Source organism: Panthera tigris, chromosome B1 (genome assembly GCF_018350195.1).
Source record: "Panthera tigris isolate Pti1 chromosome B1, P.tigris_Pti1_mat1.1, whole genome shotgun sequence".
Lineage (NCBI taxonomy): Eukaryota > Metazoa > Chordata > Mammalia > Carnivora > Felidae > Panthera > Panthera tigris.
This window is the reverse complement of record NC_056663.1, coordinates 6,368,716-6,396,056: the sequence shown is the minus strand read 5'-3', so window position 1 is coordinate 6,396,056 and position 27,341 is coordinate 6,368,716. Positions and strand designations below refer to the sequence as shown.

At 41.1% G+C, this 27,341-nt stretch overlaps 2 protein-coding genes across 4 annotated transcripts in view; one reads left to right on the top strand and one right to left on the bottom strand.

Moving 5' to 3' along the window:
- The window catches only part of MCPH1 (microcephalin 1), a 268,842-nt gene that overhangs the window by 106,501 nt on the left and 135,000 nt on the right, over nucleotides 1-27,341 (bottom strand). The window lies entirely within an intron of this gene.
- ANGPT2 (angiopoietin 2) overlaps nucleotides 1-27,341 on the top strand; it is a 59,429-nt gene that overhangs the window by 26,000 nt on the left and 6,088 nt on the right. Inside the window, exons 2-7 of one of the 2 annotated variants that reach the window (XM_042982861.1) lie at nucleotides 5,151-5,306; nucleotides 9,704-9,825; nucleotides 14,606-14,835; nucleotides 17,278-17,405; nucleotides 23,612-23,713; nucleotides 24,278-24,444. In XM_042982861.1, coding sequence (XP_042838795.1) covers nucleotides 5,151-5,306; nucleotides 9,704-9,825; nucleotides 14,606-14,835; nucleotides 17,278-17,405; nucleotides 23,612-23,713; nucleotides 24,278-24,444 — 905 coding nt within the window. Of the gene's footprint in view, nucleotides 1-5,150; nucleotides 5,307-9,703; nucleotides 9,826-14,605; nucleotides 14,836-17,274; nucleotides 17,406-23,611; nucleotides 23,714-24,277; nucleotides 24,445-27,341 lie in introns of both variants that reach the window. The other variant, XM_007089219.3, reaches the window with a different exon arrangement.

Sequence of the window (27,341 nt, the reverse complement as noted above, 5' to 3'; positions counted from 1 at the left end):
AGTTTTCAAGCTAATTGTAAGAGCAAAGGCTTTGCTTGCTCGTTACTAGGGTGTATGGCTGAAGGATGGCTCCCGAATTTCCACATCCCAAGCAAACGAGAACATAAATCGATAGTAGGAGGAGGTTTAAAAATCAATCAAAAACAAGTACAAGACGTTCTTTTTGGTACCCAAACACAATGCACAGTGCAGTGGAGACCTTTGAGAAGGGCATGCGATGGGGTAGGGCATAACCGCAGAGGGCGCCAAGGGCCCTGGGCCAAGAGAGACGCAGACAAAGGCTGGAGGGAGGAAGCAGCCTAAGGGTTCTCGCACAGCCCGGCACAAGGTGTGCACAGAGGGAACCAGGCTGCAAGATTAGAGTACAGATCAGAAGGAGTATGTGCCACCAGTCAGGGGAATCTTCACAGGCACAGCCATGAGGGAGTGACCTGAGCTGAAGAGTGACCACAACACTCAGGGTGGGGTTGCCAGAAGCCAGTCAGGGGCTGTGTGACAATCCAGAAGATCCAGACACTGGGTTGGGGGTGGGGTGGGGGGGGGCAGGAAAGAAGGGATCAAGTCAGGAAGGATTACTGAGGTAGGAAAAAAACCAAATCCTTTTTGGGGATGTGTGTGTGCAAGAGAGAACAGTTACAGTAACTTGTTTCTACAGGGAAATGGTAGAGAATAAAACGTTCCCAGTGAAAACTTTCCTAGGGAGGTTAGATCATTCAGATAAACTTTCCTAGGGAGGTTAGATCATTCAGATGGACAAAAACCACTTACTTAAAAGGTATCAGGACACGGAGCTGTATTTCAATAGCAAAGACCTCTCAACCAGGACTATATAGTTGGTACGGGACCAAGATCAAAATCTCCAAGTTGGCGATAGTTTTCATACACTATCTATGTTTTCCTTTCCCCAGCCAATTTCAAGATTACTTTCCTTTTGGTCGAAAAAATAATGATGATAATCTTGGTGAGATCAAAGATAGCGAGGGAACCATTTTAATGTGTAATCAATCTGCCATAGTTACCTTGCAAACAGACTTCTTTTTCCTGTCAAATATAATCGTTCCAAATGTTGAAAGAGTAATCAAAAACTTCAGGACACATTTTACATTAAAAAACATATATATATCTATGTATGTTAAAAGAGTTTACTCTGGTTGCCTGAACTTCAATGTGTTGCCAATTTTTAAAGGTTGTGTTTTGAGTGCAATCTCTTTTAGCAAATCAAACCAATACTAAGCAACAATCTATGCAACTATAATGACGGTGACAGCCTTGAAACGTTAATTGAATTTGGATAATTCATTTGAATTCCGAGGGAAGAGAAACCGCTCAAAGACCTGCACTTTGAGTGCTTAGACCAACAATTCAAGAAGGGGGCAAAAATGAATGGCCGTACCTCCTTTCAAACTGTAACGGGGACTTTTGGGGGGTGGGCACCTGGACCCACAAGTCAGAAGCGCTGCATCATCATCTTCTGACATGAAAGCAATGTCAAACATTCCTGCAAAACATGAGTGTGTGAAGCCACCCGTGTGAAATGAGGAAGAACCATGTCCCCTGGGAGGTTCAAGTATCTCGGAACTGTTTTGATAGGAATGGCTAAGTGCCGATGACAGAGACGGAAACAGTTGCCCGAGGAGCGGAGAGGGACACTGCCGACGGGAGCAGAGACCTCATTCGTCCCATGTTTTTCCTTCAACTAAGGCTTCCTTCTACCAGAATGGAATTGCACTGGGCAGACTTCTATATTTCACAGGCAATAAAAATAAGCGATACTAAACAGAAAGAAAGACGTTCCAGGGCAATAAGCTAGAAAAGCAGCAGTAGGCAGGGCAAGTGAGGCGTGGCCTCTGGACGGCCAGTTCTAGCCCGCGTGTGGGGTGCCTGGGGCCCATGGGAAGAGTGGACGCAGCAGCAGGGACAGCGGCAGTGAGCAGCAGACCTTAACTACAGTGGTTGTGGTTTCCCTATTGCTCCTGGGACTAAACACGTTCTTTGTAGTTAAAGAGGACTCAGCTGCCACGGTACCCGTTTCTCTTAAAATCTTAATTTATCTTCACCGCTTCAAGTGTGAGAGCACAAACCTCTTCACGAATCAACACAAAAATGTCTACTCCTTGGTATTTCTGTTTCTGTTCCACTGTCTTCCCACTGACTTCAATTAGATACTGGGTCCGTAGCATGTAGGCTGTTACTTTATTTAGCTGTATGTACTGTATAGAGACACTATACACATACAGACAATATAAATAAGATCTATACACACCCACACAGCTCATGCATAAGTGAATCTGTAATTTGCTTCAATGGAAGATTAATCACAGCCACACACCCACCATACCCAGATACTTTGTAGTCCGGAAAAGCTGAAAAATAGTGACTTAAAAAGACATCTTGTATTCTATTGTTTTCAACCTTAGAAAAAAGTTATGGCAATCAAGTTATTTATTTTTTTTTTACTTTTAAAAATTGGGATCTTTTATTTTAGTTCCTGAGTCTAATTTTAAATGGGAACTAGACTCTAAAATGTCAAATTATAAACAAGCTTCTCATGTCTCTTGATGGCTATAACCACATGTGACTCAGTAGTTCTAACACGGGGTGGGGGGCACTCAAGGACCTATTCTTTTCTCCTAGTTGTATGATTTAGAGCGACAAGGGGCAGAATCATTTTTATTTAAGTTCTTAAGTACTCAAATCAATAAGAAGATTAAGACCTTTATTTATACTAGTTTATAAATTATGAGTTTGCAGTATGGACTTCAACCAAACTCCAGCTTGAATCTATCTTTAATAAGCCCAAACTTCCCGGAATAAGTCTCTCTAAATATTATCTTTGCTGGGTGTTAAGAGTAACTAAGACAACTCCTCTCGATGACTTATATGGCTTTAACTTTAACCTCAAAAATTCCAAAACTCCCATGGTGATGAGAGAGAGAGAAAGAGTGTCTCTGTGTATGAGAGAGTGTGTGTGAACAAGAGAGAGAGAGAGAGAAGGGGTGGGGGGGAAGGAAAGGAGAAATAACAAACTTCTACGAGTCCTCATAAATTATCTATTTAAATCATAAAAGTTACAATTTTAAAAAGGCGAGGGAAGGGAAAAAGAATAAATTAAGAAAGGACATGGTCACTAAAAAGCCTGAGCCAGTTATCATTCGCTAGTTAAGGAAGGGTTGACAAGGGTTTCGATCTTCAGATTTTCTTAAGTCTATACTAGAGATATTTCTTGGGCCGCCAAGCAATAGCACATGATTCCATTTTTTATGGCGCTCTCATCTATTGTGATTCATGTGGAGAAGCAAAGGCTTCAATGACAAGATTTTACAGATGGTCAGAGCTGTGTAGTCATTGTCAGCTTTCAGGCTATTCCATCTGCTAGAGACCAGGGGAGAACCAGGGAGCAACCAGTGACCCTCAAGATAATCAGCATGGAGGGAGGTGGGAAGGGCACAGGAGTAGGGACAGAGTCAACGGCAAGCAAGCAACAGAGGCAGAAAATATAAAATTCTAACACTAATCCTAGAACTCATAATACCGGTCAAGACAGAACAGGACCACCTGGGTGGTTGAGTCGGTTAAGCATCAGACTCTTGATTTTGGCTCAGGTCGTGACCTCACAGTTATGAGGTCGAGCCCCACACTGGGCTCTGTGCAGGGTGTGGAGTCTGCTTGGGACTCTCGCTCTCCCCTTCTCTCTGCCTCACCCCCACTCTCTCTCAAAAAAAAGTTTAATAAGTTAAAACAAAAAAAAAATAAGTTGTACCAACAAAGAAGCTCTTGAACTCTAAGGGAAAAGCTCCACCCCTCCCATTCTGCTTTCTCACTCTTACATGCAGAAGCAGAGAGTTACTTTGTGGTTAACATTTTAGGAGAAAGGCTGTTTGATGACAGACTTTATGAATGGTTTCTGCTCAGAGAATTACGAGTTTTAAAGAAAGGTGTTTATGAGCATTTTTATCCTCATCTTTCCATTTAATTAAAAAAATTCTGAGTTATAACTAGGAGAAAAAGAAATAAAAATAGGGGTTTCTGCTATCATGAATTTGTAGTTTGGGTCAATGAATAGACCTGTAGCTCTGTCGTTGGCCCACCATGAAACACAAAAAGGAAAGAAAATTACATTTTAAGCACCTGAAGTTATGCGTGCACAAAAGGACTGTAAAAGCATAGCTTCGTTAATCCTTCAAACCCTCCTCTGACTAATCAGAAACCTATTTTATATCGGAGTTTACTGGGTGCCCCCAAAGCTAAGCAACATCCCTAGAGTCAAGGGAAAATCGGAGAGCAGGTGTCCACGTGCTTTTTCCAATATGCCTGGGTGTCCTGCATTTATATTTCATTATATAATTTTACTGCCGAAGATACAGGTATCTGTGCCTAGGCAGTGAAATCAGCTTCTTCACCCTTTTGTGCTGAAGCTAATATTATACTGAGCTGGTGTGCCCCCTCGCCGGGCTGTGTGAGTAGATAAAGGAAGTAGTTGTAGGATTGAGAGTTTGCCTGGTATACGAAATGATGAACTTGGGAAGACTGCACGCACGTTGGGAAAAGCGTAATAGGTCTAATGGGAGATGAACAAGGTTAACAGGGAAGTGTGGGGGGGGGGGTAGGGCGGCAGAATGTGGAGGTGAGGGGTGATTCTGTTATGGGGGGTGGTGGGGAATCCAAAGGAGAGCCTTTCCTCATACTCTGTGTAAGGCTGACTTCTAAAGTCTCTTTTTCAAGAAACCACACGTCTAGAATGGGGGAAAAACAGTGATGCTTCTTACCAAATTTTCATTTCCTGCCTAACACGGATAGGGCTGCAGCCTGAAGAGACCCTGCTGGACAGCACCGCTGTCTGCCCGCCTCTGAGCTGGGGCCACACTGCCTCCCTTGCCGGCCGCAGTGTAGACTGATGCAGGTAACCAAAAACGACGAGCGGCCTGTCTCCCACACATGATGTCACTAAGCTGCCAGATTTTAAGTCAACACACTACCACACTGTGTTGTTCCGCTAGGGATAAAAAACAAACGAACAAACAAAAAACAGCAAGATCACAGCAAGGCACAGGTCTTGCAACAGATTTTTTAAAAGAAAGGGAAAATACTTAGGAATAAGATTTCTGATGATTTGGCTGATGACTGTCTTTGTCACCCATGTGCTTTTCTAGCTTGAGAATTACATCCAGGACAACATGAAGAAAGAAATGGTAGAGATACAACAGAACGCAGTACAGAACCAGACGGCCGTGATGATAGAAATAGGCACAAACTTACTGAATCAAACAGCAGAGCAAACACGGAAGTTAACGGATGTTGAAGCACAAGTAAGTAATGAAACAGAAAACCCGTAACGGTCTGGGCTAGTAACTGCTAGCGAGAAATTGCACCGTGTGGCTACTTAGCTGGATACTGGGCGAGGGAAGAAAGCTCGAGTGCAGCAGGAAAAAAGAGGAGTTGATAAGAAATTAACAATTTGTGGCTGGACAAGAATTTAAAATATGTTTTCATTTTTAATACTGAGGTTAAATTACATTTTTTTTCTACGAAGGGCATTCAAATCATTTCATATGATGCACACTTGACACTCTATGAGAAATGCTCCTCTGCCTTGCTGGCATCTTCTGGACTCTAGATAAGCCCTCAGCTATGCCTTGCTGGCATCCTCTGGACTCTAGATAAATCCTCAGATTTTCATTTAAGAAATGAAAAGCACTGGGGCACCTGGGTGGCTCAGTCAGTTGAGCATCCGACTCTTGACTTTGGTTTGGGTCATGATCTCATGGTTGAGGGATGGAGCCCCATGCTGGGCTCTGTGCTGACAGTGTGGAGCCTGCTTGGGATTCTCCCTCTCCCTCTCTGTCCCATCCCCTCCCCCCCAACACACAAACTCTCAATCTCTCAAAATAAATAAACCTAAAAAAAGGAGTACAAGAAACTTTGTTCTTTTATTTTTTAACATTTATTTACCTTGAGAGAGAGAGAGAGAGAGAGAGAGAGAGGCAGGCAGAGAGAGAAGGAGAGAGAGAACCTCAAGCAGGCTCCACACTATCAAAGTGGAGCCAGACATGGGGCTCAAACTCACGCACCCAACCGTGAGATCATGACCTGAACCGAAATCAAGAGTGGGACACTTAACTGAATGAGCCACCCAGGTGCCCCAAGTGACTTTGTTCTTAAATCTAACTTTCAAGATAAAATCAAATCTCAAAGAACTATGGAAGCAGTTTGTGGTATGAGTTTCTAAAATCTGTGGTATGAGGTTATAGACAGAAGCAAGCAGCAGTTCTGGCACAGGGGGCTCGGCCATCAGCAGGAAGTCTTGAGTTCTCTAATGGGTCTGGTTCCACCATCACCTGGGGAGTGAATCCGCACATGGGACTCGGCTCTTGTGGGCCTTGGCAGTTCGAACTATCAAGTGAGGGCTGGGTCCAATGACTGGCTTCTAAGTTCCCTTTTAGCTTTCAGGTTTTATGAGCTGCTGATTAATCGCAGCAGGAGAGAAAAACATGAACATAAGAAAAGAACAAGAGCAAAACAGTGAACATGAGAACATTAAAACACAATTCATCCAGAGTCTGGCCAAATGACATACAACCTGTGACTGAGTAAGGATAGTCCAGGTGGGAGGAGCGCCTGGGGGGCTCCATCTGTTGAGCATCCGACTTTGGCTCAGGTCATGAATTCGCGGTTTGTGGGTTCGAGCCCCAGGTCAGGCTCTGTGCTGACAGCTCAGAGCCTGGAGCCTGTGTCAGATTCTGTGTCTCCCTCTCTTTCCGCTCCTCCCCAGCTTGTGCTCTGCTCTGTCTCTCAAACATGAATAAATTAAAAAAAAAAATTAAAAAACAAAAAAAGAATAGTCCAGGTGGGAAAAAAGTGCTGTTGGCAGAATTTGCTGAGATGCTCCTAGTTCAAGTCTCAACATTGGTACATCTGCTTTCTGGTCTCTTTATAAGCTTAAGAAGTTAGTACCTTCCTACTCTCAGTTTTAAGTAATGCTCAAAAAAAAAAAAAAAGTAGATTTAATAGCAAATACTTTCTATGATGTATTATTATTTCCATATGCTACTTCAGCTGAAAGAAATGCCAGACATGAGCCAGAAGGGGACACGAGGTAAGAGAAACTACAAGCCTCCCAACTGTAATAAGATCATATCTAGAAGAGTACAGGTATTCTTTCCTTGTCTCCATAAGAAGTGTTGGATAAAGCAGGGTAAACAGTAGGAAGCAGTAGGAGAATAAAACACTTTTATCTGAGGCTAGACTAAGAAGTTACTTCTTTACCAAGTCTTTCCACAATGTTACAACAGTGTAGGAAAAATAGAACTGTATCACATGATGAATTCACAAGGTATGAAAACTGTAATCCCAAGAGGTGATACAAGTGAAAAATGAAAAGGTAAAAATTTTAATGTAAGTGTGTCAACATATCTGTAGTTAATTATTAAAATAAATTAGTAATGCCTAAGTCACACCGCTCACCATTTGATAGCAAAGCTAGCGGGAAATCAAGCTCATTCAAAAAATGTCTGTTGAGTAAACATTTCTCATATTTTCTGATAATGGTAATAAAGTGTAAAACATAGAGCAACGATTTATTTATTTCTTTTTCTTTTTTTTAACGTTTTTATTTATTTTTGACAGAGAAAGACAGAGCATGAGGGGGGGAGGGGCAGAGAGAGAGGGAGACACAGAATCCGAAGCAGGCTCCAGGCTCTGAGCTGTCGGCACAGAGCCCAACACGGGGCTCAAACTCATGAACTGTGAGATCATGACCTGAGCCGAAGTCGGATGCTTAAATGACTGAGCCACCCAGGTGCCTCAAAAAAGCAATGATTTAAACCTTTGCTAAATCCTGTGTAAGTCAGTTTTTCTAGCTTTTATTAAGCTTTGGTTGGATCACATGATTTTTAAAACATCAATTGTGAAACTAGGTATCACATGATCTATGGTAACGGGAAAATCAGAAGATGACTATAAAGAAATCAGCCTATAATGTCCAACTAAACACATTAAAATGTCTGAACCTAGAAAAGGGACCAAATTATGCACCAAATCTATTTAAGGCATTTGTTGAGCAATTACTGTGTGAAACGGGTTTAAATCCAAACCTAAAATTTTCTGACTAGAAGATTCTTCTAGCCTGTCAGATTCAGAGGCTATTGAACTGGACAATGAGGGACAGGTAGAGATCGGAGGTCTTACAGACCAGAGACAACCACCTGACCTGGATAGACAGTCACCTGCTCTGGAGGCCTTTGGAAAAGTGATGGAAAAACATCGCAGTTGATCCTTGGTCGGTCAGGACCTATATGCCCTCCTCCCTATCTCTGGCCCATTGTGCTCATTTCCTAGCCCTTAGTAATTAAATAAAAGACCCAAGTTTCCAGTTCCTTTTAGAAATAACTGACATAGCATATTTGGGCCCAAAGAAGATGTAGGCCAAATCTATATTCCAGGTGTTAATATTAAAACCCAACCTTTCTGCTAGCTAATGCCATCATTCATTCAACAAGAATGAGCTCATGGTATGAACTCATCCAGCTTTGACCAAGGACAGGACTGTCCCTAAAGCTGCTCAGTGGGGCCAGGCCAGGCCTTTTATGAATGACACAGACCCTGAACAAACAATGGTTCTCTCAAGGACCCTTATTCCTGGGCAACAATTCTGCCTTACACTTACACGTGATGTCACATCCTGAATAACCACAACCCAGAGGATGTGAGTAACAGACTCTTCCTGCTAGAAGGTAGCCGAACGCCAAAGAAGTCATCCTTAAAGTTGCTGGAACACGACAGGAACAGTGACAGTGCATATGACAGGGCCCAGAGAGCAAAACTGAACTTCATAGTGATGCATTACTGTTTCCCAACTGGCTGACATGACTTTTAAAATTAAAAAAAGAAAGGAGAGAAGTGGAAAAGAAAAAAAATGAAAGGCTAACCAAGTGAATACAAAGTAGGAAATGCTGGGCTAAAAATGAGCTATATTTGGCGCGCCTGGGTGGCTCAGTCGGTTGAGCATCCGACTTTGGCTCAGGTCACGGTCTTGCGGTCCATGGGTTCGAGCCCCGCATCGGGCTCTGTGCTGACAGCTCAGAGCCTGGAGCCTGCTTTGGATTCTGTGTCTCCCCCTCTCTCTGCCCCTCCCCTGCTAACACTCTGTCTCTCTCAGAAATAAACATTAAAAATTTTAAAAATATTAAAAAAAGAAAAGAAAATAAAAATAAAAATGAGCTACATTTTTATAGAATGGAAGCATGTGACTTCTAACCATGTCGTCTACTGACAAGTAAGAGAACCGCATTTCGTTTTGAGCAAAGGCAAAACCTTTTTCATTTATCAACAACTTCTGATGTACTAAATATGACCATTGTATACTCCTACTTGGCTCACTGTGTGAAAAGAAATGCTAAAACATGACAACAGGAACAGCATTATATTATTTGACACAAATACTACTGTCTAGAACTATTAAACACTTTCTAAAAAAAAGACACGGTTGAAAAAAAAAAAACAGAAAAAAAAAAACAAAACAACCACAGTCTGAGGCAATCCAGGACTTCAAGGTTTTTCTGAACATGAAGAATATGCCAAAATAAGATACTTGGGTAAATAAAAAACGCTTTAGTTATGTTTTCCTATAATTTAGCTGACTTAATTAAAAGGAAGTTATATGTAACTTTAAAAATGACAAATAGGAATTTTATTTTGTTACATTTAGGTATTAAATCAGACAACAAGACTTGAACTTCAGCTTCTGGAACATTCCCTTTCCACCAGCAAATTGGAAAAACAGATTTTGGACCAGACCAGTGAAATAAACAAATTGCAAGATAAGAACAGGTAATAAAAACACACAAAAAAATTTATAAACCAGAACTGCATACCTTGTAGATCTGAAAGCCTATTTCACATGACTATCACTTCTAAGAATGGCTTCCAAAATGCCAGATTTCTTAATGCATAGGGTCAGGACTGGACACCTTGTGAGGGAAAGGCAGGGAGAGGGTTTGGGAAAAAGTGGAAGTGTGCCTTCTAATCCAGTCTTCAATGTTTTTCATTCTCTGGGCCCTTAAAGATTCTCCTCCAGTGATTCTCCAAGCTCTGCCTCAATACCGCCCAAGTTAATCTGTGACAAAATGCTGCCAGTGTCTTGGAATAAAAGTAACACTGGCCCAGGCTTTTTACCTTTGCCTCTGGGAACGTCATCACTTCCAATGCAAAATGACCCACAGGTGGAAAACTACACTTAACACTGTAAACAAGGCACATTTCATGGTGCAAAAGTTACTCTTAAAACATATGATAAAGTAAAAATGGAAGTCATTAATAAATATTATGTTAATATTTAAATAAGATCTAGAAAAATCCCAAGAAAGCCAATACAAAAACAAACTTTGGGTGATCAGTGGGGATTGTTTTCAAAGGCTTATTGCAGACGGGAGTACACGAAGATAATTTTGTCTACCAACTTGTTTCTAACCAGGATGTGCATATGACATGGAGAATGGTCAGACAACAATATACTGTATTTCAGAACTAAGTAATTTCAAGTAAATAATTTTTTCTTACGCAAAAATGATGATAAACTTATTGTCTTATGATCATTCTTTCCTGTTAATCAAGAACTCAGCTGAAATAATTCTTTCTCTTTTTGGGTAACAAGTTTAGCCCACTATTGATTTAGAATTTTGAAAAGCAAATAGATTTTTTTTTATTCTTTTGCAAATATAGTTTTTTAATTCAAATATTTTTCTGTAGTGTTTCAGTGTTTTTTTCTTCTGCAAAGTAAAAAAATAAAAGTTTGAGACCAAACGTTGAGATACAACAATCTCTTAAAATGGTCTTATTTAATAATGTTCTCTTTTATTTAATGAAGTTGCAGTGACAGGAAGATACAGGAGCTGAGTGATTACTTTTGTTGCTTGCCAAAACAATATGGGCTGGGAGATACCTAGGTTTTGATTAGTTTGTTGAATGCACCCTGGTATTGCACACTGTCCCCTCCTTATGTTTCTAATTTAGTATGCTAAAACACGAAAATTATCAGTTAAGCATGTCAGTTATGTTTCCCGAGTATCATCTTTGTAAATATTTGCCAAATCGTACTGCCTTTTGCCTTGAGGAGTATAAATCTTCTTCCTGAGTTCAGACACACTGCTTCTTGTTTTCACTTACTACAAGTAAACTTCGTTACGCACAGTCAGCTGGAATTGCTTTGAAATACAATCAACAACTTTCCCTACATCCTTTGCTCATCATGATTTGGGGAAATGTCTCTGTATGTCAAAGCTTCACAACGTATAAAATAGTGATCCCAACCATCCTGAGGCTCGCCGTACCTTCTGATTATTCTTGCCTATGTGATCCTCCAACTTTTTTATTTTTTTACTTAAATCTTTCATGTTTTCCTCCAGTTGAATCTACATGGACCAGCAGTACACTTTTCCAATACTGGGAGTTTAGTTTTATATGACATTAAGGTTAAACATCACATTTCCTCCGTAAAACCGCCGTGTCAAACATACCCGACACGCTAAGACTGCGTATCACTTACAAGAGCAGTGCACCACAGCCTGGGCTGCAAATCTCTCACTCACGCAGGAGTTGTACACAGATTGTTTCCGAATGGCCTCCCACAGTATAGATCGTGAAAGGGATAGCTTTTTTATCAGCAGACTTGTCATAAACACCATACGTAACAACTCTGTACCTGCAGGAAGAATAATCTTTGCAGGGGCTGCAGAAATCACAGCCTCTTTTGACACAAATATGAAATGACGATAATAAGGCTTCTGTTGATGATGGTAAATAAATAAAAATAAGGAAACTGTGCAGATGATTTTTCATCTTTCGGTGAGTTTGGCATGCTGTGTTTTCTGGTGCCTTGCATTTTGACTAGCCTAGGATTTCGCTCGCAAGAACATCGTTACAAATATATGTGAATGTTCTGCACATGTGCCAAACCATTTCTTTAAATTACTTTCAATGTGTCTCCAAAAGTGAAACTGTTTTCTTCATGGAATAGTTTCAGATGAAGTCAGAGTACTGATCAGGGTCGATGATATTCTGAAAATTGCCACTATACCATTTTTAGGTTCACCAGCTGAAGGTGAAAATTACTATGTGTTTTTCACCTAATCATTCCTTTTTTTTTTTTTCTTTTAAAAATAAATGATTCATTTAGGCCCTAGTTGTACCAGCTCAATTAAATTGTGATTATTGTTACGGTAATTATTGTTATTGAAAAGTGCTGCCATGGATGCTGCCCCCTTCTAAAGAGAGCCAATAAAAACTCATAAAAGAAACAGGATTCAGCCTTGGTGTTTCTGCCTACACAGGGTATTTCCTCACACTCCTCACCTGCCTGTGAGTTATGTTAATAGGAAGATAAGCTGTCCTTAAGTCCAATTTTTATGGTGATGATCACACTGATTTCCCTGTATCAGAAAACCAAACACCACACTACAGAGTGTTACCCACCGTATGGATTCCCCATACCGCCCCATCTCCTTCCTTCCGCCACTTAGCACTCTGGGCCTCGGTATCTGTTGCAGCGTGGAGAGTTGTTGCTATGAACTTGCACTCGATTCTCATCTATTTTATCCTATGTAATTAATTCGCTCTCATTTAAAAAGTGCTGATTGTGACTCATTAAATGGATCTCACAGGCCAGTAACAGGTCCCAATCTGCATTTTGCAAAGTGTTGCTGGAGGATATGATCTGACACTCCTTATAGCTTTAAATGCCATGATCTGTGCTTCCGTGCCTACATGGTCCTGCTCTCAGAGCCAGTGTGGTCTGGGGTGACCTGCTAAACTCTTCAATACAGGCTAATTTTTTAAAAAATTAAAAAAAAAAAATTTTTCATTACAGGCTAATTAAAAAAAAAAATGCATCTAGGAGTGTTCACACTCTCATTCACACTCTGGAGCACAGGACTATCCCATCTTTCTCTTATGCCTCGTCACAAAGTATTAAAGACAACAGAATACAGCTGGATAAGAAATTTCAAGCAATGTCATTTTGAAGGCAGTGTAGATTAGTAATTTAAAAATGCCTCACTTATTTTATGTTAATTGTCTAGGTCAAGCATCACAGGATTGCTTTGAAAGCATACTGCCTATAATGATAGTACTAGAAATGATTTCAGGCAGAAAACAGAAAAACTTTATGTATTTATTATTTTTTTATATTTATTTAATTTTAGAGACAGAGAGCACGAGTGGGGGAAGGGCAGAGCGAGAGCGAGAGCGAGAGCGAGAGCGAGAGAGAGAGAGAGAGGATCCCAAGCAGGCTCTGAGCTGTCAGCACAAAGCCTGACACAGGGCTCCATCCCACAAGCCATGAGATCATGACCTGAGCTGAAATCAAGGGTTAGATGCTTCACCGACTGAGCCACCTGGGTACACCTTGTGCGTTTATTTTTAGGTTAACTTCTGCTTAGAGTAAGTCATCTTAGTTTTTAAATTAACAAAATGATACACAATTAAAAGAACAAGCTGATAGCAGGAAAAATAATGAGATGTAATAGTTTTAAAAGAGATAGGAGAAAACTGATGAAATATAAATAAAGTGCAAATCAGGGTATTACAGTAGCTGCTTACTTTCTGACTTGGAATAGTGAACAACACTTACTGTCATATAGCAATTTACAAGGACTTGGCTGGGATAAATTTAAGACTTACAACTGAATTTCTAATAATAATTATTTATACTGATCGTTACTGCTTCTAGGTAAGACCTTTAGTGGGTAGTCAGTTCCTTGGCTGAGTAATGTTGCTCACAGAGTTAAAGATTCAGAAAATGTTACTGCCCTCAAAAAGGCATCGTAGACTTACAGATTATTTGAACTAGGAAGGACCTCAGAGATCTTTAATCTACTGCTTTCATTTTACATAGAAATTTATATCTACAGGTGGATGTTCATTTAGATAGACATTCACCTGAGATGCAGACAGGGAACAGCCTGACGCAGGTGACACAGGTGGTCACATGCAGAAGTGAGGTTCTCAGCCTGGGCTTCCCACTCGCCCCCATGTGCTCCCAACACCAAGGCTGCCTTCTCACTGTCCACAATTCCCTTCAGCAAAACCATGGTCTGCAAATGCATTCCATGTGGTAACTTCTAATTACGGACCTTACATTTTGGTTAGGGTATTTTATCCTCATATCTATGTCCCATCTGCTTATCTAGAGTTCTCGGCAAGTTTGAGAGCTTCTTCAGGGCTGCGGCAACTCCTTTAACAACTTAACAGAGGGCCTTGGAGAAGCAGGAATTCAATAAATATTAAAGATTGTTTAAGAATTACAAAACCGAGAGGCACCTCAGTTGTTCAGTCAGTTAAGCGTCCGACTTTGGCTTAGGTCGTGATCTCATGGTTCGTGAGTTTGAGCCTCACATTGGGCTCTGTGATGACAGCCCAGAGCCTGGAGCCTGCTTCGGATTCTCTGTCTCCCTCTCTCTCTCTGCCCCTCCCTCACTTCCGCTGTTTCTGTCTCTTGAAAGTAAATAAGCATTACAAAAAAAAAAAAAAAAAAAAAGAAGTACAAAACTGAGTTGATGTATATAAAGCAATCAGAAAACCCTTCACTAAACTAACAATTATTTCCCTCTACAAGTTTCCTGGAAAAGAAAGTACTAGACATGGAAGACAAGCATATTGTTCAACTACAGTCGATAAAAGAAGAGAAAGATCAGCTCCAAGTATTAGTATCCAAGCAAAATTCCATCATTGAAGAACTAGAAAAACAATTAGTGACCGCCACGGTGAATAGCTCAGTTCTCCAAAAGCAGCAACATGATCTGATGGAGACAGTTCATAATTTATTGACTATGATATCATCAAACTGTAAGTCAAATTTACCTATCATCTTTTCTTCTGTTTTAATTGCATTGGTTAAATGAAATTCAAAATCCTTAAAAATTCTCATCTGTCAGAAAAGGACTATTTCTCTTACATGTTTCCTATAAAAGCTTTACAGGGTCTTAATACAGAACCAATTAAAAAAGAAGGAGGAAGTAATTCCACTTCTGGGTATTTACCCAAAGAATATGAAACCACTAATCTGAAAAGATACATGCACCCCTCTGTTTATTCCAGCATTATCTACAATAGGCAAATTACGGGGAAAATATATGTATGTAATGGAATATTATTCAGCCATGAAAAAAGAATGAAATCTTGCCATTTGCAACAACATGGGTAGAACCAGAGGGCATTATGCTAAGGAAGTAAGTCAGTCAGAGAAAGACAAATACCATATGATCTCACTCATACATGGAATTTAAGAAACAAAACAAATGAACAAAGGAAAAGAAAAGAGAGAGAGAGACAGAACCAAAATACAGACTCTTAACTATAAGAACAAACTGCTGTTACCAGAAGGGAGGTGAGTGAGGGGATGGTGGAAGCAGGCGATAGAAATCAAAGAACATGCTTATCATGATGAGCACTGAGTCAGGCAGGCCGTTCCCTGAATTGTGGAATCACTATGATGCACACCTGAAACTATTATAACACTGTATGTCAACTGTACTGGAATTAAAATTTTTAAAAATGCTGTTCAGGAAGGAAAAAATAAAATAGAATAAAAATAAGGAAGAAGAGGAGAGAGGGAATACATATTTATACTAATTAATTATTATGAGGCAAAACACCCCAAAGACGATTCCTGGGCTCAAAGAGCCTACTCTGAGTTATAGTTCCATCATTATCTGGTGCTATGAGGCTGGACAAGTTACTAATCCACAGTGGACTTTATTTATTATGTGGAAAAAGCGAGTCTAAACCCAGAGAGGACTGTTGTGAAGATTGAGCTAATGCTTGCATTGACTGGCATAAAATTGGCACTCAAGATATGTCAGTTCCCTTCTCTCAGTCCATCCTTAGTTACGTTTTGCCTACTTTATTACTGTTTTAACCTTCCAATCTCTCTTGGATATTAGAGGAGAAAAGGGAGGCAGCTTCAGTCATTAATCCGAAATGTGATACATAATCTGTGCGGTATTTTCATTTTAAGTCTTTTTCGTAAACAAATCGGGTCTAGTTCTTACTGTGGCTTATTTATTTCCTAATGTCCTTTAAACTTGTGTTCTCTTGGCACGGATGCATTTTACATCCTGTGAAGATATTCTTCAGTTTCATAAGAAATGTGTTCTCTCATCATCCTCGAGCCATGCAGTTATCCCAATCTTAATAGAAACACTTAAACGAGGTTTCTGCTTACACAAGGAAACAAACAGAAACAGCGCTATCTTGATGCTAAATGGCAGGATTGACACTGGAAGGCCAGTTCGCAGTAGGCGCCTTCCAGCTAGAGTTTCAGTCTGTTATAACTGGGAAAACTCAGAGTTTCAGCTTCATAGAAAAGGAAAAGACAATCATCTGATATCTGGTGGGAGCAAGATAACTTGAGGTGTTAGCTCTGATGAGCCAAAGTAGAGAAAACCATGCAGCTCAAATCCTGGCAGAGATCAGGAGCACAGGAGAGACAGAGTAGCAGAAATGGCTTTCCTTTCCCCACGTGTCTCTAGCTGATGTGACGGCAGAGACTGTCTACCTGTAATGCCCACCCGTACATCTAGTCCAGACACCTGTGCTTTGGTAGGTCTCTAGAATTACTATAAATACCTGCAAGAATGATCGAACACACACACACACACACACACACACAGACACACACACACACACACCTTTTTTCTAATGGCAGAAAGGGTTGGGAAATCTAAATGTTGAGAGCAGAGTAAAAATCTGAGGGACTTTTGTAATACTAGGACTTTTTGTCTTAGAGTAAGAATTTCAAAAACATAGATACATTAATGGTAGTCTTGAACACAAACTACTGTGGGTCAGGGTCTAAAAATCCAAAGAATACTTAATGTCTTTACCCAACAGTCTAAAGAAATATATCAAGACGTGGCCTCTGTATGGGATATGCCACGCAGCCACTGGAAAGGTACCACTGTTTTTAGGTACGTTCTTTTTTTAGTCTTTTGCAGTAACTTTATGTGATTCTAGTCAAGATGGAAGGTTTTTTTTTTTTTAAAGTAACTGTTTATTACATTTAATTGCAAAATAGTTGCATTACATGTAGTTGATTAATAAAAAAAGAAGTATGGCTTACTGGAGTAATTTTTTTTGGAAAGGAGAAGAGCTGGTGTGTCCCTTTTGCTTATTATAAGAATTCAAACGTAATAAAACTTACCACTGAGTGCATCTCAAAATAATAAACTTTTATCTTTTCATGAACTCCCTTTAAATGCTTTCCTATTTTTTTTTTTTTTAAAGCAGCGAAGAACTCCTTCAGTGCTAAGGAAGAAGCAGTCGTTTTCAGAGACTGTGCAGAAGCATTCAAGTCAGGGAGGACGGCGAACGGCATCTATACGCTGGTGTTCCCAAACTCCACAGAGGAGATAAAGGTATGGTGACAGTGTCCTGTTTTCAACTACCTGGCCGGAAACAGGCTTCCTGGAGGCCGAGGAAGTACATAACACAGTTCACACGCCCAGACCCTTCCCCGCTTCACGCACAGCCAAGCCACAAACGCAGAGCGTCTACCTCACAACAGGTACTTGCCGAGGGCTCCAAGTGCAGTCACTGTGCACAGATGCTGACCGTACACATCAGTGATGCAAAAATTTCTATCTCATAATGTAGGAGACAGACCTCTCTCTCCTATTCTCGTTGCGTTTAACTTAATCATCGCACCGTGAGTTGTTTTCCTTAAAGCGTCAGACTGGTTTCACTCATTTTAAAGAAAATGTCTTCTAAATACTAGAGTTTACATAAGCAAATAGTTTGTCTTTCACTGGCTATTTCAAGTAGCAATGGTATTCCATCAAAGAAAGAAAAAAAAGGCTCGCGTAGGTCACAACTAAAACCACCACAAGAGCTTTGCTTTGACACAACCACGGTACCTTGGTTTGCAGAAGGGATTTATAGACATCTCACACTCCAGCATAGAGCATATAGGAAGACCTATATTTGGTAGTAGAGGCTTAAATAAAGTGAATAGTCATTGCTGCTTTGTCAAAGACATCCTGAAGTGAAACTGCCTTATTTTCTTCCCAACTGCGAGTGTGTGACTCAAGAATATAGTGACACAAATACAGTGTGGGCTATTCCCTCGATTCATCCCAGGGTGCTAGCAGATCCCACCCCGCCCCCCACCCCAAATGATTCTGTGCCATCAGTACAAACACCGTTACCCTGTCAGAGGCCGAAAACATCTTAGTGTCATTACAGAAACGGTTCCAGCCTGGCGGACTCACTGTAAGGGTCTCAGGGACACCCAGGAGTCTGTAGTCCACACCACGTGGATTGCTATCCACGTGGGTGGGCTATCCTTACCCCATCTAATGTAGGCTGGAAGACTTAAAACATACCACCAAAGAGAGAGGCTCAGTTTCTTCTCAAGTATTTGGACTTTATTTCAAGGCATAAGCTCAATTACTTTGTAGAAAGTGAACCAACAGCCAGAACCTTTCAGCAGGAGAAGTTAGGATATAGTTGGATTCAATTATTCTTAGTCCTTCTGGATTACTCAGGGAGCATGATTCCTGAAGTTGCTTTGGAAGACACCTAGCTTCAGGTAAGGAAAAAAGAAATCACATTCCCAAGGAACATTTCAATGTGGCTTCTCCCAGAGGTTTGATAAGTTAAAACAATATTACATGAGATTCGGCGTGAAGTCTTTTATAATGATTAGACAGCTGTATATATTAAATGATTATAAATATGCTTGCATCTAATTCGAACGGCTAGATGTGGAACCAATGTAAACACTTCTTTTTTTTTTTTTTACAATCTTTTAATGTTTATTTTTGAGAGAGAGGCAGGGGGACAGACCACGAGCGGGGAAGAGGCAGAGAGAGAGAGAGAGACAGAATCCGAAGCAGGCTCCAGGCTCTAAGCTGTCAGCACAGAGCCTGACATGGAGCTCAAAATCACCATCTGTGAGATTATGACCTGAGCAAAGTTGGTCGCCCAACCGACTGAGCCACCCAGGCGCCCTTATGAACGAACCAATGTAAACACTTCTAGAGAAGGCCATCGATACTGTATCACAATGGAAATTTTAGAGGCTCCTGGAAGTGTTACCTCTTTGAACTCAGTATTATCCTCAGTATTTAAAATGCAAATGAAAAACAATTTCAAAATTTAAGCATTAAGGGTTTAAAGAGAGAACTTGAAGCAGTAATATATACTTTGATTATGAATTTAAAAGATAAATATTGTGCTATTCAAGATAATACTTTCCAAAGAAAATCTTTCCAATTCATTCGTGCTGCTTTAAATCAACCTTGGAAATCAGTTAATGTCCCCAGTGCCCTAGAAGCAGCGCATTAGCGAGGAGAAAAACAAAACATAAATGGTCTGTTGCAGATGAGAAAGTAACGAACAGATTCTGTGCTATGGCTCTCGATCCCCTTTGCAATGTGGTTTTCATAAGTTTTTGGGAACTACTGTCTGTCACCAGATGTTGGTCTCTTCTTGGCCTAGAGCAAATGGGGACAGGAGTGGCAATGGGAGGGGGAATGAGGATATCAGTGCAAGGCGGACGCTTTGCAAATCCAGAGGGCAATCGCCCACTACACAGCCCCAACCTACTGCTCTGAAAAGGTTTTCCTGACTCAGCACCATGTTCCGGCCCCAAGGCGCTCAATCAACCCCACGTCCTAACTGGAGGGTTCTATGGCAAGATGAAGATATATAGTACTGTGGGGTGGGGGGCGGGAGTATGTGACATGAGCCTCAGGTCATGGTTGGAAACATTAGGATTTATACTTCTTTTAAACATTTGCAGTAAAAACAACTCATTTACACAGCAGGGAACAATAATCTTACAAAACCTCAATTTTCACATCTGTAAAATAAATGCTCCGGATTAAGTTACTTGTAGATTCCCTTTCAGACTTAAGCCTCCGTAATTCACAACCTGATCCAGGGAGAGAGGGTCTGAGAGACTGGAGTTTAAATTCTGGCTCTGCCAATTTGCGCCTCTGAACAAGTCGTTTACCCTGGGTGAGGTCTCAGTTTCCCAATCTGTAACATCATGAAGTAACCCCAGTCTTCTAGAGCTGTTCCGAGATGAGGATGGAGATCCGACACTTAGGACAGGGCTTGGTACTTAACCATCAGTTCGATAAATAGGAACTGTTTACCATTCGGACTGCCCCCAAAGATGCTGAGATAATTTCTCTGCATGACAGGGTAGTCATTTTTGCCCTGTTTCTTCTAGTTCAGGAAAAGAACGTTCAGCAGATCTCTGGGCTGACCTTTTCCAAAAGGGCCCAAGTATTTCAACTTTATTTTTGAAAAATCCATTAGGTTTCTGCAAACAATAAAAACTGCACCAGAGGGATTTGAATATGCTCTTGCTGGTCAGAGACCTAATAACTGCCTTCCCTAAATTTCACAGGGTACCTGTCCCCTAGTGCTTATCTGTGGGTTTGCGGCTTTATCAGTCATTCACCATGGCCTCAGAGCCGAAGCATGGCATTTAAATCAAGCATTATTTGTTGAAAGACTTTGAAGCAAGATGTCAGGTCCCTGAACCATGTAGTCGTGCGCTAACCAAAAGTATTAACCGCCCTCAGGTTTGTTGTAGCTGGAGTGGTAAGGTCTTGGGCATTGTCCGAAGACTTCTGCTTTCCTGATCCTGAGATAATCTACCTCGTCCTTTTCACTCCGTGCTCTCTGGCTATGTGGACAACTCTCTTTGAACGTGATCTTCCCCTGAAAGTTTCACAACTCAGTTCACCATGACACTTCAGCTCAGTTGTTTTTTCTTTTTAAGTGGGACAAGAAAACATTGAGGAAATGTTCTCATCATCTCATCACTGTCCGTGGTGGAGTTAGAGATTAGTACGGCCCCACCCATTTCCACACGGGCAGTGACTCTCAGCCAATCTGGACTCTGATTTTCATACAAAACTGAACTTCTCTGATTTTAAGTATCATTGACTTCATAATGGTGATTTTGACAGCAAAGAATCAAACATTCTTGGAGTAAGGATAGGCTTGCCCCAATCCATATCTGGTCTTTCCACCCACTGGCATGCTATTTAGGATACAGAGGAAGTGACTTCTCTGTACACATATGACTCCTCAAACCAATATTAAGCTAGTTTACTATACTAATTTTTTTAGAAGACACTGAGAGAACTAAGCAGTATGGACCACTGGGTGGACTACGGGCAAACAAGAGGCAGCATTATTCATGAACTGAGATCAGCTTGGAGCTGTGTTGAGGGACTTCTGGTCTCTTAACAAAAGGGTCAAGTTACTCTGTTTTGGGCTGCATGGTATGGTAGAAAAAGCAGTACAGAATGAAGAATCTGAGAGACCTTATTCAAGTCCTATATCTTGCACTTCCGGTCAAGTTAATCTCACTTTATCCATTGTTTTCTCCTTTCAAAAGGGCAGCATTACAGCATCACAGCAAAGTTGCTTCAGGGTTGCTGATAACCTATGCCAAGTACCAAGTGTGGTACTTGGAACAGAGTGGTATTGAGCAATGATCACAAGATAATTAACAATAATAATACACCAATACAGGGAGACAATAAGGGGTTACCTTAAGCAGGTCAGTTTTATCTATCTGGTTAATTAAAAATGGGAAAATCATTTTATTCTTAATAAATGTAGTTTTCTTTACTGGAGCATATGTTTCCAAACATAGGATCATCAGGGAAAGCTATATGGGCCAACGGGCCCTTGTAGACACAGAGAGAAGTCTGCTGGAGAACAGGGAGCTGGGTCCCCAGGTCAGCTGTCTATATCGTTAGCAATGAGGCGTCAGGCAAGCCGCTTAAAATGAGGGGTCTACATGTGTTCTTGGTTCTCCTTCATCCCCCATTCTTTACAATTTTAACTCACAAATGCAGAATAGTTTACATTTAGACCTACTCTGCCAAAATTATCTCTACCATTTCCCCAAAACACAAAGGAAAACAACATGGGAAGACTATTTCTCATTGGCTTTGAACATTAACTTTCATATTTACTACCTTGTATGCTGTAGGAAAATTTATCATAACCTTCTGGGAAAATTTTTCGTTCTACTATAATCTCATTATTTAAAACTATTTATGTAATCTTATTTTCAGGGGTTTTCAATTTCATAATAAAACTCCAGCTGAGTGGAAACTGAGCATGCATGGTCCTAGCCCAAGAAGGAATTCTGTGTTCTGAGCAAAGTTTAAACCCACCAAGCCAGTTTAAAAGCAAAAATAAAAATAGCTAGGAAGTGAAATACCACGGGCAGTGAGCAAAGTACAAAGAGGCTTGAAGTCCTGATCTGTGGGTCAGAGCTCCCAACGGATTCTCAGGTCCCATACACCAGGCTGGGTGCACAGAGCCTCAGATCTCTCATACTGAGGGGGGAACAGACTCTTGTCCCATGTGGAAGAAGCCTTCTAGCCCCACAACGTAATATAACAGGGGTCTCAGAAAGCCTACAGTGCAAAAACACCCCTTCTACACAACTCTCTGCAAAGCTGATAGGGACTGGCAACTACCATAAAACTTCCTGGGGTTGCAAACACCAGTTAGTAGATTTCTATAGTTTGGAGATGAGGTTTGGGGCCAAAATGCCAAGATGTCCCATTCACAATAAATCTCTAAGAAACAGCGATCTTTGGGTCAGCTGTTGGGGGTGGGTCTTTAGCCTAGAACAGAGGAAAGTCATACTGTCATCAGCACTGAAATCTTGTTCTACTACTGTTTACCTGCCATCAACATTTTCAATTCCTGGTTTTTAACATACAATAAAGCCTTGGATTGCAAGTAACTTGTTCTGGGAGTGATCCACAAGAGGAGCAAGCATTTCTAGTAAATTTTAACTTGATAAGGGAGCAGTGTCTTGCAATACGAGTAGTACGTGAGGGGTGCCTGGGTGGCTCGGTTGGTTAAGCTTCCAACTTCGACTCAATTCATGATCTCATGGTTCGGAAGTCTGAGCCCTGTGTGGGCCTCTGTACTGAGAGCTGGAGCCTGGAGCCCGCTTCAGATTCTGTGTCTCCCTGTCTTTCTACTTCCCCCACCCCCCACAACCACCCCGTGCCATTTGTGCTCTGTCTCTCTCTGTCAAAAATGAACATTTAAAAAATGCAAACAAACAAACAAAAAAGTATGTGACACCAAACATCACATGATCACAACCGAGCCAATGGTTCTTGAAATTCGCTTTGATATACAAGTGCTGTGCATTACAAGCATGTTTCTGGAACAAATTATGCTCGTAAGCCAAGGTTTTACTGTATTTAAAACCAGGGCGCCTGGGTGGCTCAGTCGGTTGAGTGTCCGACTGCAGCTCAGGTCATGAGCTCACGGTGTGTGGGTTCGAGCTCTTCGTCAGGCTCTGTGCTGATACCACTTCGGATCCTCGGTCTCCCTCTCTCTCTGCCCCTTCCCCATTTGTGCGCTCTCTCTCTTTCTCTCTTAAAACTAAATAAACATTTAATGTATTCAGAATGATCTGCTTCTTGGAAGGCCACAAAGATTGACCCCATGGCACAAGTCACATGATAGGTATCTCCATCTGTCCTGTTTCCGTGAGTTCCAATGAAGACCTGACTCACTGATGTTTCCCACACAATGACTGTGCACTTCCCACTGGCAGGCATACTGCGACATGGAGACAGCTGGAGGTGGGTGGACCATCATTCAGCGGCGGGAAGATGGCAGTGTTGACTTCCAGAGGACTTGGAACGAATATAAAGTGGTATGAATACTCTTCAACCCATCTGAACACAATTTTCTTTGTGAAAACTGATTTTCAAGATCTGCAGAACCTTCACCACAAATCCAAAACTAACCAATGACCGTTGACAATTTTTGTTATCAAAGGGTTCCCTTTAGCTGATGCTTCAGTCTCCCCAGTAACGAATGATCCTGTCAGTGTAGTATAAACTAGAGATCAAAACAAAGGCATGCAAGTGAGAGGCTTATTTTTAATGGCAGGCTCGGTGTTTTTCGGTAACCCAACTGTTTTACAAAACTGCACGTCCATAACCTGAGCGGTTTATGCTCATGTTTCTCCTGGTGATTCCCCAAGTAGTTCTAATTACTCTAATACTAATTTCCTTCCAGTAGCAGCTTGGTTTCTTAAAGCAGACCTTTTAAAAATCTACTTTCTTATCTGGAAGACCGCCAAATTTTCAGAATACAGGAAAGAATTTCTGCTGAGTATCTGACAGTCACCCCAGGTTACACTGATAGGCTACTGATTTCAAATACATGAATTAAAAATAAATGAGGTGACTGAATTTTACAACTTGGATTGCAGGGATTTGGGAACCCTTCCGGTGAACACTGGCTGGGAAATGAGTTTGTTTTCCAAGTGACCAATCAACAGCCCTACGTGCTTAAAATACACCTTAAAGACTGGGAAGGGAATGAAGCGTACTCACTGTATGAACGTTTCTCTCTCTCAAGTGAAGAATTCAATTACAGGTGAGTTATATGTAACTGAAAGACATTAATGGATTTGCTGTGCGACTATCCCAGGAAGGGAGAGCCCGACTGCATTAAGCAAGATCTGAAGTACTCAGAGGATACCTTAATGGAAAAACCTCTCATTTCTTAGAGTTCTATGCTGTCTTTCCGGAACTATCTCTAGTTTTAAAATTCCAACTTAGGTTTTAACAATATGAGGGACGCTTCACGAGGACAGCCTTTTGTTTTGTTGTATTTGCTGTGTATCCTCAAGGAGTAGATGAACCCTGCCTGGCAGCTGACAGGCATTATTCAAGAAATATTTGTAGACTATGTGGATGTTGCGTCTGTATCATAAAATGCCATGCCAAGATCATGACACATGTACACCTAGGACTATGTTGTTTTCTTCTGAAAAGGTTTTAACAGTTCAATCTATCTTTCTGCAGCTTGAACGCCCTCGATTGTAACGTTCCATCCCCAAGTCAGGATGAGTTACCAAGTTTAAAAAGTGGCAGAATGAGGTGGGAGGCTTAGTCATGCAAACTCCTTTATTCTCTGCTAGAGAAACAACAGTTGATTCACAGCACTCCCTTAGTATTTGCCTTGCCCCACGCATTTGGCGGCACTAATCTAGAATGTTCCAAGAAAAGCACGGGCATCCTTGACTCAGAATGTAGTTTCTGGCTCTCAAACGCCGTGAGAGTGGAAGCAGAGGACAGCGAAGGCACCGAGACCAGTGCCTGGAGAGCTGCTATTAGGGCAGGTACCAGGAAGGCGCGTATGCCGTCAGGGAAGGGGGTACCTAGAAACGCACGTGCAAGGCCAGACAGAGAATAGGGAGGTCGCGTGCCAGGTGGCACCGCGGGAATTGGCCTCAGGAGGCACAGCAGAACTGTCCAGTCACCGACACAGCCCTGAAGGGCTCTGAAAGGCGTAAGCACACGTCACGAAAATACGTACACTGAGGTCAGAAATAAAGTTCGATGGGAACGCCACAGAAAACAGTGGTCTACAGTCCCAACTGAATCCCACTGACACCCAACTCAGACCCTCTGCCCAATAGAAAATCCGAGATCTGAACAGCTTGGAAAATAAACACTATTTCAAAGTCCTGGAGCTGGCTTCCCAGGGGAGGGTCACAGTGAACAGCAGAGAAATAAAAATAGGCTGAGCAGCTTGCCTGAACAACTACCTGAGGACCACATAATGTCCAGTATGTGCTGCTTTATAAGCATGGGTCAAAATTCTGAAGCTTTATAAGCAGGGGTCAAAATTCTGAAAACTCTGAACGCAGCTAACGTACGGCTAGCACTGACATGACTTTTAGAAAGTCAGTGAAACAGGGCCCAGCAAGTCTCCTTAGAGACAGATCAGGGCTCTCCTGGAGGAGCAATGACTCAGATGGATGAAAAGATAGGTGTTTGGGCCTCACTGCAGCTCTAAGGCGACTCCAAAGAGATCAAAACGTCAATGAATTTTTAGACACGAGTGGTTGGTCATTGTTTTACGTCCAAGCTAAATATTTTCTCAACTGGCAACAGTTAGGAATCTACAACAGAGGAATTAAAAAAAAAAAAAAAAGAAAAAAAAGAAAGAAAGAAAAAAAAAGAAAAAAAAAGAAAGAACCACAAAAAATTAAGGATTAGACTGTTTATATAAGGAGATTTTACAAAATGGGTCATTACCCTTGTACGCTGACATTATAAAGATATTTTAAACTGAGATGGTTCTTAACAGATATTTCCTTTAGAAATGCGATCAATTTTTGGATATGCCATTTAAAAGAGCACACGTTCACTTAAAGCTCAGTTTAATTCACTTGGCAGTACTACAGCCACAGAGGTGTTTTGTTTCTTTTCCCCCTCAAGAAGTGTTCTCCAAAGGTTGGTAAACCGAAAAATAAATGTTCTAAGGAAAGGCAAAATGCATCAATAGAATATTTTTTTGTTAGTGAAGCTAAAAACTATTTGTATATTAAATGTTAAAGACTGGTCACTTTTCACAAACATTCTGGCAGCTCCATGCAGTGAGATGTCATTATCAAATGCTGGCACTGTGTGTTTCTTTGTTTTTTCCACTCCACTGTTCTATAAAATCAACTGATACCAATTTAAAGCAGTTTTAACAATGTGGTCATTCTTAATAACCAAAATTTAAAAGAAAGCAACTATAAAGCAAGGGCCCATACAACAGAAGGATCTAATATGATAGCAACCTTCCTCACAAAGACAAATAAAAAACAGTATTCTCACGGATTCTGCTCACCTTTGGGGAAATTTCATGAGTCCCGTAAGAACCAATGTTGTTCAAAGGAGATAAGAGACTGGAAAGGAGTAAGGGCAAACATAATGGTTTATCTCAACCCTATCTATGATTAATGAGAAGGGCCTGCAAAGAAATTAAAGTGTTTCAGAAACCCACAAATGAGTACGACATACATGAACGCTTCGCAGCAGGTAATCAGAGGCTGCGTTAGGGGGCAGAGTTATTTTTGAAACACGAGGATAGCACTGAAATTCAGAAATTCAGCCAATGCCTTGGGAGGTGGGGGGTTCTAGGGATGCAATGTGAAAAACCATTTTAAATCTAAGTCATTAACACAGAAGTGACTTAGAACCAACATTTTATGGAACTCTGTTTAGTGTGCTCCATACCCCTGTCTTTTCAGAACTATTCCTCAATAAACTAACATCCCTGGTAAGGTTCTATCAGGGCCGAAGCATAACGAGGATTCTGATGCGTCTAGTGCAGATTCTAGCTTCACCATGCTCCTATCTCTGAGCCTCAACAATTTTATATGTAAATTTTTTTAATGTTGATTTATTTGGGGAGGGAGGGAGAGTGAGCGGGGGAGGACCAGGGAGAGAGAGGATCCAAAGCAGCTCCGTGCTGACAGCTGAGAGCCCGAGGTG